This window comes from Diaporthe batatas (genome assembly GCF_019321695.1).
Source record: "Diaporthe batatas strain CRI 302-4 chromosome Unknown Contig00007, whole genome shotgun sequence".
NCBI lineage: Eukaryota > Fungi > Ascomycota > Sordariomycetes > Diaporthales > Diaporthaceae > Diaporthe > Diaporthe batatas.
Genome location: NW_025408554.1, coordinates 1,321,551 through 1,334,713, shown reverse-complemented (window position 1 = coordinate 1,334,713; position 13,163 = coordinate 1,321,551). Strand labels below are relative to the sequence as shown.

The 13,163-nt window shown below is 43.6% G+C and overlaps 3 protein-coding genes across 3 annotated transcripts; 1 reads left to right on the top strand and 2 right to left on the bottom strand.

Annotated features, from left to right (window-relative positions):
• Positions 1-814: 814 nt before the first annotated feature.
• On the bottom strand, positions 815-2,399 carry KVR01_007001 (uncharacterized protein). The gene is made up of 3 exons (XM_044781416.1): positions 2,073-2,399; positions 1,439-2,011; positions 815-1,388 (listed from the first exon to the last, which is right to left on the bottom strand). Exons 1-3 carry the CDS (start codon positions 2,334-2,336, stop codon positions 954-956), a joined length of 1,272 nt encoding a protein of 423 aa, XP_044644432.1. The 5' UTR covers positions 2,337-2,399; the 3' UTR covers positions 815-953.
• Positions 2,400-4,889: 2,490 nt separating this feature from the next.
• KVR01_006715 (uncharacterized protein) lies at positions 4,890-7,832 on the bottom strand (the record flags this gene model as incomplete). The annotated part of the gene is made up of 5 exons (XM_044793163.1): positions 4,890-4,979; positions 6,680-6,927; positions 6,981-7,048; positions 7,133-7,231; positions 7,309-7,832. 5 exons carry the CDS (start codon positions 7,830-7,832, stop codon positions 4,890-4,892), a joined length of 1,029 nt encoding a protein of 342 aa, XP_044644146.1.
• A 2,901-nt stretch (positions 7,833-10,733) lies between these two features.
• On the top strand, positions 10,734-12,143 carry KVR01_006995 (uncharacterized protein; the record flags this gene model as incomplete). The annotated part of the gene is made up of 1 exon (XM_044783192.1): positions 10,734-12,143. The coding sequence occupies one exon, from the start codon at positions 10,734-10,736 to the stop codon at positions 12,141-12,143; it is 1,410 nt and encodes a 469-aa protein (XP_044644426.1).
• Between the last annotated feature and the right edge of the window lie 1,020 nt (positions 12,144-13,163).

The window sequence follows — 13,163 nt, the reverse complement described above, 5'->3', positions numbered from 1 at the left end:
GCTTCTCCAGAGAGTGTCATATATACGGCGTGGATTGTAGCCTCGTCATGCAATCTACATATAGCATTATTCTTGAGTTCCTCACATTGTAATACGACTACTCCGTTCTAGGCCTCGACCGCGGGCTGGTCTCCTGGGTGGTGGTCAGGTCTACCTGGCCGTATCAAAGAGCGTCACTTAAACACAGTCTCTGAACAGTCGCTTCATATTCTATAAATATTTATGTGAATTAGATCTGATGCCATTCAGCATCATCATGTGAATTAGACCAAGTCGTCACTCGGCTACACAAGAAGTAAAGTCGTATCAGAAGCTTCAAATATACATATTGCCGGGGGGCAGGCCGTCCCTTGCCCCCTGTAGCCCCCACTGCGCCAGCAGTGGGTAAGAGGAACTGATACCCACGGGTCGAACTTCTATTCAACGGCGAAAGTGGAGATTTTCCTGCGATCTTCCGATTGCAGCCTGATGTCGACCTCGGAGATGCTGGTGCCTGTTGATTGTGTGACAGCCCCCACGATTCAAATATTGTGCGACAGCCCCCAAATCACACAACATGCCCCAGGTGCTTATTCTATTGGTTATCAAAGGACTGAGACGTTGTAACAAGGCACATCTGCCTGTCAGCACTAATGCAATGCGCCGCGGAACGCTCAATCCAGCTTGTCTTACGGCAGGCTGTCCACAGATCGCCGTGCCCCGCCACAATCCAGACCAACACTGCTGAGCTTGTTCATTCCGTGCGCTTGGAAGGACAAAGAGAAGCAAAAGCAGCAGGGGCAAGCAGAATGTATTAATGATAGCGACATGATGGCGCGTTTGGCATGCTATTAATTAGAGCCCAAATAGCCAAACACTAGCTTCAGTAGCAATACCTTCACAACATCCTGAGATCTTGGTATAGTGTGATGCATTACAAGGAGCAATATGTTTCGTGACAGGCTTGTTGTCTCCTAAGCCCTGTCCATCTCCCTGAATGTCTTCAAAGCATCGGCCCGGTGTGCTCTCATATCCAAGCCCATGATGAAATCCCACATGTGCGCCAAAGCCTCACCTATTTTTTGTGGATCCAAATCTGCCTTCGCGTCCTTCCCACAGAGGATGATGCCAGTCTCCCTGCTGGAGTTGATGACTCTCTGGCAGCGTGGTCGTCGAACCATATCATAGGCCTTCAATGCCGCACAGATGTCAGCTGGAGAGCCGGTGTTTCTCAAAAGCTCTTGAAGAACGGCCACGTCTTCGAATGCCATAGCTGCCCCTGAACCTTGCCATGGAGTCATAGCATGAGCTGCGTCGCCGATCAAACATGTATTACCGTGAGAATACGTTGGAGTTGCTTTATGTTCCCACTGAGAATAGCCATGTAGGTCCTGCTGTTCAAGAGAAAGCTACTCGCTAGGTAAGCACAGCATCGGGTCTGGGGTGAATATAACTTTACCTCTATAATTTCCTTTCCGATCGGGCCATCAAGCCACGCACCCAGAGTCTTTGTTAGGCTCTCTCTTGTCAAGGCCCGTTTCCTATCGCGCGTCGGCTCGCGCTCGATGGCAGAGATGATGCACTGCACTACAGTCCGGTCCTCCAGAACATCGTGCATGACAAAAGCACCGTCTCCAATGTAACCGCACTGCCGGTCAACCTCGAACTTTTCCGCGCCTAGAATAGCTTTTGCCTTCTCGAACGGTACAAGGATCCTGGAATCCCAGAACCCTGCAGGCGACGCGGCGAAGTCGTTGGTGCTATCCTGGAGGACGTGCGAGCGCACCGTACTGAATATGCCATCCGCGCCTATGACGACGTCGGATTCGCTGGTTGTGCCGTCGTAGAAAGTCACCTGGATCGCACCAGTACCGTGCTTGAGATCCAACTTAGCAAGCTTCTTATCAGTGTGCAAGGCTTCCTTGGGTAAGCGTGCCACGAGTTCGCGGAGCAAAGAAGCACGGTGGACGATCACACCGGAATCCTCGCCATCTAGGTCAGCGACGATCTGGCCGGCGCTCGGTCCTGAACCCTTCCGCCGACGTCGCATTAGTCCTGGTGACGGTCTCAAGATGGCGGAGATGGATGCTTACCATGACATTGCGGACCGAGTTCAGCGCAACTGCCTTCGCTTTCTTCAAGATTTCATCTTTTTGACCGGGCAGTATGAGTTCCAGGACTCCCAATGCATGCGAGTCGAAACCAACAGCTGCTCCGCGTTCTGAGAAGGTGGGCGCTGATTCATAGACCTGAACCTCAAGGTGTGGAATCTGGATCAGGGCATTCGCGACGGTCGTTCCAGCAAGTCCACCGCCGATGATGGCGACACGGATGCGGGAACCACTGGCATCTGTCATTTTGGGATGTGGGTGTGAAGGTAAGATTGGTAAAGAATGCCAGCCTCCATTGTGCTGGAAACCAGATTAATATACTTGGGTGTATAACACAACCGGCCATTAATGTCCCCGCCCCATGGTCCCTACCCCACTTCCGCGTTCACACAGGCACACATCTACACCTTTTAGTTAAGCTAATATCCACTTATTTAATAATTATATCTATTTATTTAATTTTTATTAACTACTTACTTAATATTAATTTTTTTTAAATAACTCTTTTATATTTATAAATATCTTTTAAGTTAATATTTAAAACTTTATATTTTTTAAACTTTTAATATTTTTAATATAAACTTTTTTTAAACTTTTTTAATATTTTTAATATCCTTTTAATATTATTTTTAAATTTTTAAATTTGTAAATATTAACTTTTATTTAAGTATTAATTAAGTATTTAAATATTAATTAAATATTAAAAGTTGAAAGTTTTAAAAATATATTAAAAGTTAAAAATATATTTTTTAATTTTTAATATTTAATTAATATTTAAATATTTAATTAATATTTAAATAAATAATTAATATTTAAATAAGTAATTAATATTTAAATAAATAATTAATATTTAAAAATTAAAATTAAAATTAAAATTAAAAGGTTTTAAAAGTAAAGATAAAAATCTTAAAAATAAAAATAAAAGTATTAAAAGTTTAAAATAAATTATATTAAAAGTATTAAAAATTTAAAGAATTTTAATTAAATATATATTTTTATATAACTTTATATATAAATTATTATATTAAATAAATAATTAAAGAAATTTAAATAAATAAATATAATTATTAAATAAATAAGTATTAACTTTTATAACTTTATTTAATTTAAATGTTTTATTATTTTATTAAACTTAATATTTAAATACTTAAATTATTTTTACTAATTATATATAAAACTTAAACTACTTATTAACTCTTATTAATAATAGCTAATAAAATTTTTAAAGTCGAAATATTTTAATTAATTAGTTAAATTTTATTTTACTAAATTAAGTAAGTTTAACTTATTTTATAAGTACCTTACTTTTATAAAATACCTTCTATTTTAATATATTTTTATATAACTTTATATACTTTTAAATTTTTAAAATTTAATAAACTTAAAGATTAAAGTAACTTTAACCTTTATTAAAAACTTATATTAATACCTAATTAAACTTAGCGAATTTTTTAAGAAACTTTATTAAAGAGTATAAAATTAAAAATTTCCTTTAAAAGAGTAAGTAGGTCTAACTTTTCACTATTATTAAAAGTCTCTTATATTAATATTAAATATATAGTTATTAATATTATAAATCTTTAATTTTATATAAACAATAACTTTTAAACTATTATAATAAATTATAACTTTATAAAGTTATTAAGAATAGTGGAAGTAATTAATCTTATAAAGATATAAAATATTAATATATTAAATTAAGATTAATTAAAAATAATAATTATATATTAAATTATTAATTATAATTATATTAAAATTAAAATATAAACCTTATAACTATTATAATTATAAGAATTATAATTAATTAAAGTTAAGTTCCTTAAATAAAGTATTTAATATAATATTAAATAATATAAACTATTTATATTTTTTAATTCTATTATTAAGTTAAAAGTAAATAATTAAAGTTTTAAAGAGATAAAATATAATATATCTTTTAAAGATTAACTTAATTAAGTTTACTATATAAAACTTTTATAATAACTTTATAATTATCTATAATACTATTTATTATTAAAAGATACCTTTCTATATTAATATACTAAGCTATACCTAGTCTATTAAAGGTTAAAGCTATTATAAACTATACGCTACTTAATCTTAATACTATTAAATACTATATATAATATTACTATATAACTTAGGCTTTTTAAATACAAGTTAGCTAAAATAAATAAAGATAAAGCTACTATTCCCCTAATTAGGAATATATATAAGTTCTAGCTCTACTCTATAAATAAATACCTATCTATTAGCTCTATAAGTAAAACTACTTAAAAGTAATTCCTTAACTAAACTAAAAGATAATTAAGTAAGGTAACTATACTCTATTATTTAAATTTATAATTCTAATAACTCTATTATAAATAGAAAAAGAAATAACTATTAATAATTAAATTTATAACTATATAAAGATAAACTTTTACTTTAAAAGAAGTTATTAATATTTAAAATAGTTAATATATTTCTAAAAGAATTAAAGGATTATAAACTTAATTTAAAATATATTAAGATTTATAAGAATTTTAAACTTAAAATTAAAAAATATAAAGCTTTAACTCCCTTAAAAATATTAAAGTTAAAAAAACTTAAAAAAAGCTTAAATAAAACTAAATAAAGTTATAATAATATAATATAATTAAATAAAAAACTAATTATAAAATTATAATTATAAATCTTTTAACCTTATACTTAGAAGGGATACTAAATAATATTATATTTTTATATTATAAGTCCCCTCTCCTATTAATAATTTATATAGCTAAACTAAAATCGATATGTCTGGAGTTTAGTCCAGTATCACAGCACATAAGCCTCTCCTGCATATCTTACATGGCAGCCGGCTGGGCATTCAGGAAGGTGTGTTGCATTGTTAAAGCTCCTAATTGACTGGTTTCGCAAGAACTTTACTGTATTCTCTCTGCACTGTTATTGGCACTATATCTTTTTTAAACGCTGGGTCTTGAGCCTTTACCTTTATATGAAGGTGCCACATACATTTTATATGTATGGGGATTAAAAACGAAACCACTTTGATGCCTCTGTCTACGGTGAGGGCAGCAGGAGCTTCCGACCTGGCAGGTTCGCAGGCGAGAAGACCAAGGTGCTGACGTGTAGCCCGAGCTGGCGACTGTTCGGTGGTGGAAAGACCCTTTGTACTGGACGTCATGCCGCGAAGCATGCCACGTTGATATTCATTACGACGCTTCTTAGGCGATTCGACTTCGAGATGGTCGGGCAGCCGGGCTTGCCAGAAGTCGACTTGGGCAAACCGGTTCTGGGGTTTTCTTCTGTTAAAGAGGGCCAGGATTTCAGAATAAGGCTTCGGTTAAGATAGTTTACTTTTATTTTGTGTGATATAGTTATGAATTAGAAATGAAACCCTTACATTACGTAAATATTTACTTCATTTACAAGATATGAGACATAAGATGTGTACTTTTGGACTTGAGAAAAAGCCAAACAGTTAAATAAAAGGTATAATGTAGCTGGAGCCTATCTCCTCAACAAATTCGACTTGCGGCGCTTAGAACTCGGCAACACTGACTGCATGGCCAGCATGCATCTCTGTTGCTTCAATCGCAGGCCTTGATGGTGAGGCGGCTGTTACGAATTTCAGACTTCTGGCAAATGTTCCCAAAGCTACCTATCCTTGACCGAGCAAGTTATTCAAACACTGGGCAGAAGTGTTGCCTAACATTTAATTTATAGCGATCAATGTTGTCGAGTGCGATCCTATTGGCGGTCTAGCGCTATCTGGGGGCCAGAGAATTCCCACGACTGGTCTCGACGCCTGCTACAGTCTCAGACTGAGCATACGACAACTTGGCTTACCTTTAGGAGACATACTGGAGGGTTTTGTGGCGGTGCGGAAGGTGGAGGACAAGGGCATCGTCAAGGCTGTGCAGCGAGGCCAAGCGACGTCGGCGCCGGAGCTGCTGGTGAGATGGTGCTTGTCTTGCATTCTCTCACCTCTGTCGGGATACTGCTAAAGCTAACGAAAGTGTGGAAAATGGCGGCTGCATATTCACTTTGGGCAAGATGCCCCTGGGCCGATCAAGAGTCGGGGCTGCACGCCAGGACGTGTCTTATCCTCCTGTTTCCGGCGAGAGCAGACGCTTTCCATCTAACACGCAGTAGATGATCGGTTCTCACCCGGACCAGAAAGAACAGAAACTTCTCGGGGGCTTTGTCAAGTGGCGAGAGGCACAAAGCTCTAGAGTTGTTTGAAGAAAGAATCGGTCACTGAGACCAATTCGGATTGGCAGAACAAGGCACAGAGCCCCTATGCTTCGCCAGAAGTCCAGCGACATACGCAAATTTGCTCAGATAGGGTTCTACGCATCATGGATTTGTAAAGCAGCGTTCTTTGATTGAAATCATTGAAAGTCCGTTGGACCCTCATGTGCCGCGGAGTCTCAACCTACCCATTCCTCTTTCAGATCACCGAATTGAGTGTCAAGAATAATTGACACGGCCGGATATGGTCTGACTGGGGGTTCCATCTCATGCAGGGCCACGACACTACGGCGTCGGAAGTTCTGGCTTGCAGGACTCGGTATTTGCTCCCATGTCTCATCGTAGCCTACTGGCCTTGTCTCCAGTTGCGGGTAGTTAAGGCGGGATTTACTGGCTAGACTTGAGGTGTATCGCTCAGCGGGTGACTTGAGCTTGCTCACGCAACTCGAGCTCTCTTCCTCCAGAATGGTAACATATCTTGAGCTTTCGCGGCCTGTGGCTCTGTCACGGAGGAGCACGCGGAGAATGGGTATAGATTGCGCAACGATGGTCAAAAGCGGCTCGATGATGTCGAGGCACATTGACACAATGAACCATTCTAAATAATGTTAAATTCGAGACTTGCCGTCATTGGTATGAACATGAACTTACTTGTGAATCCTGGAGTGCCTCGCATTCGCTGCGAGACAATCAGCTTGCACAGTGGAACGATGGACACTCTGTTGGATCACTATCAGCACTTGAGCTTAGTACAGAGAGATTACCATGTCATGGGTGGTAACCACCTAAGTAGGTAGCCTTACAGTATTCCACAGCCCATAGCCGTGGCCGCTCCTACTTTCTCTGTTCGACTAAGCCGGAGGCGGCAAATGAGATGCAAGGGAATAAGGGATAGGATGAAGCTGGAAATTACAGTCAATGCTTAGCACATGACGAGGCAATATATCTGGACATTTTCACCAGAACCGGGTGCACTCACTCTGTGGCCGCGGAATAAGCCATGTGGAAATCTGCAATTCCAGTCACAACCTCATTTGGCCAACATTGACCTCTGCCCAATGGGTTCGTCAACCGCACATCGCCGTCTTCATACTCGAACACACACTGCCTAGCCCACTGCCGGATGACTAGCAGGATAGTCGCCAAGTCGAAAGATACCATGAGGTACCAGGCAAACCATCTCCACGCAGGGTGGTGTGCCGGGCTCAGCAGCCTCAAAATTGTGGTGCAGAAAGCGGTCTTGGTCAGCGCGCAGGCGATTGCAGCCGCAACCTTGGCGAACAGAAGGCTGAAATTGCCATCGGCGGGATGAGCGGCGACGTAGATGGATGCGGATATATTGGCGGCGACGACGCAGCCCCAGCCGCCGATGAGGATGAAGTCATCCCACCAGACACCCGCAGTATAGTGGTGACGACACCACAGGCGCAGGCCAAGGAACGTCGTGGAGAGAGCAAAGAGGATCCATATCGTGACTAGAACCCCGGCCTCGGTGGTTGCCATCTCGGCGGGTTGTGCTCAAGTGCAAGTCCGAATGCCGTTCTGCGACAAGATGATAAGATCCAGGACGAGATGCGCGCGCCTAGTTACTCATATTGCAAAGCGGCTGAACTGCAAGTGCAATAATTGAGCTCGGAAGCTCCGGTCGCTGCTGGTCGCCAGGCACATTGCTGTCGCGTGGGTGTTTGGCCTGCCATGGTGGCAAATTTCGGCGTCCAGGTTCCAAGCTTCGCTGAAGTCCGTTGCAGTCTCCCTTTTTACACAGCTGGTCCCTGTTTCTAACTGTCGACTCGTATCTGTATGAGAGATGGTTACAAATAGATCATGGTGCCATCGTGAAAAAGAATCCCCTGACTCGGGACGGTGTGCCCACACAATTTCATAACTTGGATTGGGGCCGACTCCGATTGTGTGGAGCCCGAAATTTACATCCTGTCTATTTCCCTCAAGTATTGACTTGAAAGATTTGCGAATATTGATCACATCGCCGGAATGCTCGCCTCGTAGGTTTGCTTGATGGCAGCTAAAAGCAGCACGTTGGAGTCCATATTTAGAGCCCTTGAAACTCATCTCGCTTAGGTCTATGATTGTAGGGTTGGTAGAGCCAAACCCTGCCCAGGTGAGGCTGAGGAGCGGATATCTTCAAAGGGTATATGCTCCGCAACCTGTACCCTGAAGCATTGATGAGGGTCGGAAAAAATGGCGTGGATCTCCTTGTCGGGACAGGCAAATAAACAGCACGACCTTCATGTCAAGACAGGTTTGGAAACAAATCACCGCTCCCGGAGTCCACATCCGCAAGACATTGTTGAAGCTAATATGCGCGAAACTTGACCAGGTTCTTATTCGAGCAGTCAAATTTTCAACGGTCTTGTCTCCTGCGATGGTGGTGATAGCCTCAAGTTTCATCTCTTGCGGTCTCTGGGGACACTCAAATATTTGAACCACGCTATGCGCTAAGTCATAGAAACGGCATCACTCAAGTAATTCCTAAAATTTATATCCTGGAATCTTGGGGAGATGAAATCCATGGTAGCTAGCTTCAAGTATAATGTACCTACTCAAACAGGTATGTGATTGGCATGAGTCTTGCGCTTGGCTGCTCGCAGACGTGCGTCATTTACTGTAGCTACGGAATTCACCTATCAGTTTTTCAAGTCAGTCCTTGCCTTTGGGATATATACGACTTGAGAACGAAACTACTTTAATGATTTTCAAATGTTTGCTGAGATAGCGAAGAAGATTCAATTAACGAGTACACGTTTCTCGGTCAGGCCACCATGTCAACGGAGAGGCCCTCATTGCGTTGCATCGGCACGTGCAGCGGGCGTGAAAATGCTCCTTAAGGTAAGGCGAACAACTTAGAAGTACGATGCAAATTACCGAAGCGTACTCTGTCAGTGCTTGGTAGCGCTCGGCTGTCAGGGAGACGTCAGTATGCGTTGACAATCAATTCATCGAGGCCGGTTCGTCCGATGATCATCTTGGCTGTCGATTTGGATTCCATTTCCTTCTCATGCAGGTGTGGAGCAAAACCTCCGGACAGGGGTGCTAGTATGGAGGGAGTCCAGATTTATATGGGCCCAAACTGCTATAGTGCTGTGGACTAATCCTGAAAAGCCTTAAAGCAAGCATGAGGCTCAAGGTGTGGTGCCGGGGTGCCGGGGATAACAGTCATCACCTCGCCAGGATCTTGCATCTATGCCGCCACAGTTTCTAGGAGCCTCTCTCTGTACACCCTTTGTATAATTCTGCTTAGAGCTGCCTGATTTCGTATTAGGTACCTAGTTACTTAGGCTTTTATGTAGGTTATGTGTTTTTAGGAACAGGGACTTCTCCCTGCCAGATTTGCAAGTCGGCAAGAAACACGCCACTAAATGCAACTGCCATGTGGTATTTTGCGTTGATGTGATTTACTAAAACCCAGATTTCCCCCCACTTCCAACCGCCACTGCCAGTGGCACGGGAGATCGTCTATGTACCCGTCATTGAATACGAGGTTTTCCCGCGCATCTACATAAGCGAATGCTGAGTTATCCGAGATCGCCGAGAGGTGTTCTGGCACAGTCAAGGCAATTACGAACTTTTTGGTCGACTCTTTACGGTAATGCAAAGGTAATAGTAGATGTCACTTGTTCACAGCCATCCTATTCGTCGCACTGACTTGCTGTACCACACATTGCAACTGTTTTGTTGTAGCGTGTGGTCTTGTGGCACCTCGGCAAACTCCACATTTTGCATCCTTGACGGCAAAGATAACTTCCAATGTTGATGTGACCCACCTTTCCCCACGTGCTTCTTCTTGTCCATCAGGATCAAGCAAGTCGATGACAATGCGGCTTTCTCAAAATCGGATATTTGTGCGTGTACTGCCACGAGAATACCAAGGGATAAATGGTGGTACTACGATTGCCACTTTGGAATCATGAGAGCCCTACGTCAAGCTGTGTCCGAACACAAAGGTCACAGTCACAGGTTGCATGGACAGGGTAGGACTTTTGTGGTTTGAAAGTCAACGACGTAAGTGCTACGGAACAACACGCAGTGTGACTGTCACCTGCACGTGTACCTACTCCACAGAGCATCTTTAACATCCTGTCGATCACATCTTGAGAAGATCCTTGTGCGCCTTTGAATCTCTGAAGCCTGTACCTGATTTCCAAGCAGAAGTTGACCAGAGCCATGGAATCACCTACTTAGGTACATGGACCGATGCATGCCTGGCTCAAGATGTCGATGAGCTCGCACCCCACAGCCCGATGGCACCTCGTCATAGAGAGGTTGAGCTCGAGGACGTGGATATTCCTTCCAGAAGTGTAATAGTGTATATATTGAATCAGTTCTTCTGCCGTGTTCGATGACAGACAGGTTCTGGATCCTTCATTCATCGTAACCGTCACAATCATGGCTGGGTTCTTAGCAGTGGGCAGTATTCTCGCCATTACACGCCCGGTGTTTGCCGCGCCCGTCATTGAAGAGCGCGTGGTCTCTACCCCAGCAACGACAATCACGTCGGCCGCGGCCATGACGGTACCAGCTATCCCTCATACCAATGTTACAAGTCACGGCCCGTACACTGGTCCCTCGCCAACAACCACCGGAGCCCAGTCTACAAACGTCCTTGCTTCCTCCATCCCGGCTTTACCACCAAACCCAGCAAAGTACGACTACCCTGCAGATGGATACCTCCACGCCGACCAACCGGCGCCGTACACACCTGCTGGTGGGCTGGGCACCGACGGGTCTCAGCCCGTTTACCGGGTTCAGTCTGATTTCGACTACCAGTCCATCGCCGTCGGCCTGTATCAGGAATGGATTGAGCTGGATTTGTTTCACTACGGTCTCGCCACTTATTCCGATGAGGACTTTGAGGCTGCCGGCCTGACCGCTGAGGACCGATATTTGCTGCAGTATATGGCTGAGCAGGAAGTTGGCCATGCTACTATCCTAACCAACATGCTTGGTGACAACGCACCTAAGCAATGCACGTACAACTACCCATCGATGAACGTGCGCGAGTACGTCGACTTCTCTCAGAAGCTGACTCGATGGGGCGAGTCCGGCGTCTACGGTTTTCTCAACCACCTCGACTCGCGTGAGGTCGGGCAGATCCTGTTGCAGTCCATCACCACTGAAGCCCGTCAGCAGATGATCTTCCGACAGTTTAACGGTCAATTCCCCATGCCCGTCTGGTTCGAGGTTGGTATTCCTCAGTCCTGGGCTTGGACACTGCTCGCGCCTTACATCTCGTCCTGTCCCGAGGGCACTCAGCAGCTTATATGGCAGAATTTTCCGGCCCTCCACATCCTGAATCAGCCCAACGCCGCCCGAATCAACGGTGCTGATGTCTGGAACGAGACTCTCGGCGACTACGCCAATACCCTGAACACCGATGACATCGAGCCCGAGGAGCTCTGTGCCGACTCGGATGTTGTTGGCGAGAACTGCTCCCCGGCCATCACTCACAATCGCACCCAGCCACTGTCATACCCTGGTCGCCAGGTCTTCCTTCAGTGGGATGAACCCGGGCAGGCCGTTGGACCCAATAACAGCTACGTCACCTCGACCTCGGCCGGCGCGCCCAAGTTCGCGCTCTGGGCTTCGCAGCTTAACGTGACCTACTCCCCCCTGTTGAACCTCAATGGCAACTCGGCCTACACTATCCAGCCCAATGTCTCCACCTTCGAGGGCGACCCAGCTATTAACGGTACCATGTTCCTGGCATTGACTGATGAGGACTTATATGTCACTCCTTTCAACCTGAGCGCTGTTAACCCTCACATCTACGCTTTGGCTTTATATCAGGCTGGCTAGGGGAGATCACTTCAGTATTAGATACGGATAGTCGTGACGGGATGGGTTTGAAAACTGCTAGGAATAAATAAACAAGTTGTGAATTAGTTATTATAATGTCTTAGCTAGGGTATCTATTATACTATTGATGAACAAGTTTAAATTGAGAATTAGTAATTTTAGAATTAATGATTAAACTTTTACTTCGCTATTTACTAGTGCCGGTAAATAAAGGTCTTCTAGTACTTCAAACTACTCAGTGAGGTTCACAGCCCACCGGCTGTTCCCTATTGTGCGATGGTTCAGGTGTCAGACGGAGGTTGAGTCACACCGACGCGAAACTGTTTCACAAGGTTTGTCTGACAGATGCCGGCGAGTTGCGGCCACACAACAGTACTAGCCCTACAATTGCCGTTGGGGACGCTTTTTTATACCTGCAATGCACAGTCAGACAGAAACTTTTTTCCGGACAGGGGAAGAGAAGAAGAAAAAAGTCGAGGCTGCCTGTCGTGTACAACAGTCTCCATTTCTCGACCTCCAAATCAGCAGTGTGACGAAGTTCTCGTGTGCATCTCAACAAAACCCCGACGTTCACCTCGCCTGTCTCCGATAAAGCTAGACCCTAGTCCATACTTTACGTTTGCTAAGCGAAGACCAAGGAACGGTCAATCGTTGCCGGAGCCGCGGACTATCTGGCTCGATTCTAAAATTCTACACGGGCTACGAGCGAAGCAAGTCTTCTCCAAGCGCCGCTCGGTGCGAGAGTGCCGATAGTTCGCACCGGATACACGCTACCACGAAGCTCCCAGATCCGAGCGGCATCACTTCATGGCAACCTGTGATCTTGCGTCGCGCAGATCGTCGTGAGCGACTCGCAGAGACATCAACAAGTCGAACCGACATGAATCAGCTTTTTTGAACGAGCATTTCGGATGCATGAGCCCTAGCTGATCTGGATCATATTGACGCGCTCAAATTCAACTTCCTGGGGAATTTGGGAGCCCGGGGCTGTCTTGACAATATCGGACGATGACGCTTGTG

Bases quoted from the DNA above. Each gene is read 5' to 3' on its own strand.
- KVR01_007001 (XM_044781416.1), bottom strand. From the start codon at position 2,336: ATGACAGATGCCAGTGGTTCCCGCATCCGTGTCGCCATCATCGGCGGT. The intron at 2,012-2,072 runs GTAAGCATCCAT...CGTCGGCGGAAG, and splicing joins ACTCGGTCCGCAATGTCATG to GGTTCAGGACCGAGCGCCGG. The intron at 1,389-1,438 runs GTAAAGTTATAT...CCTAGCGAGTAG, and splicing joins TCGGAAAGGAAATTATAGAG to CTTTCTCTTGAACAGCAGGA.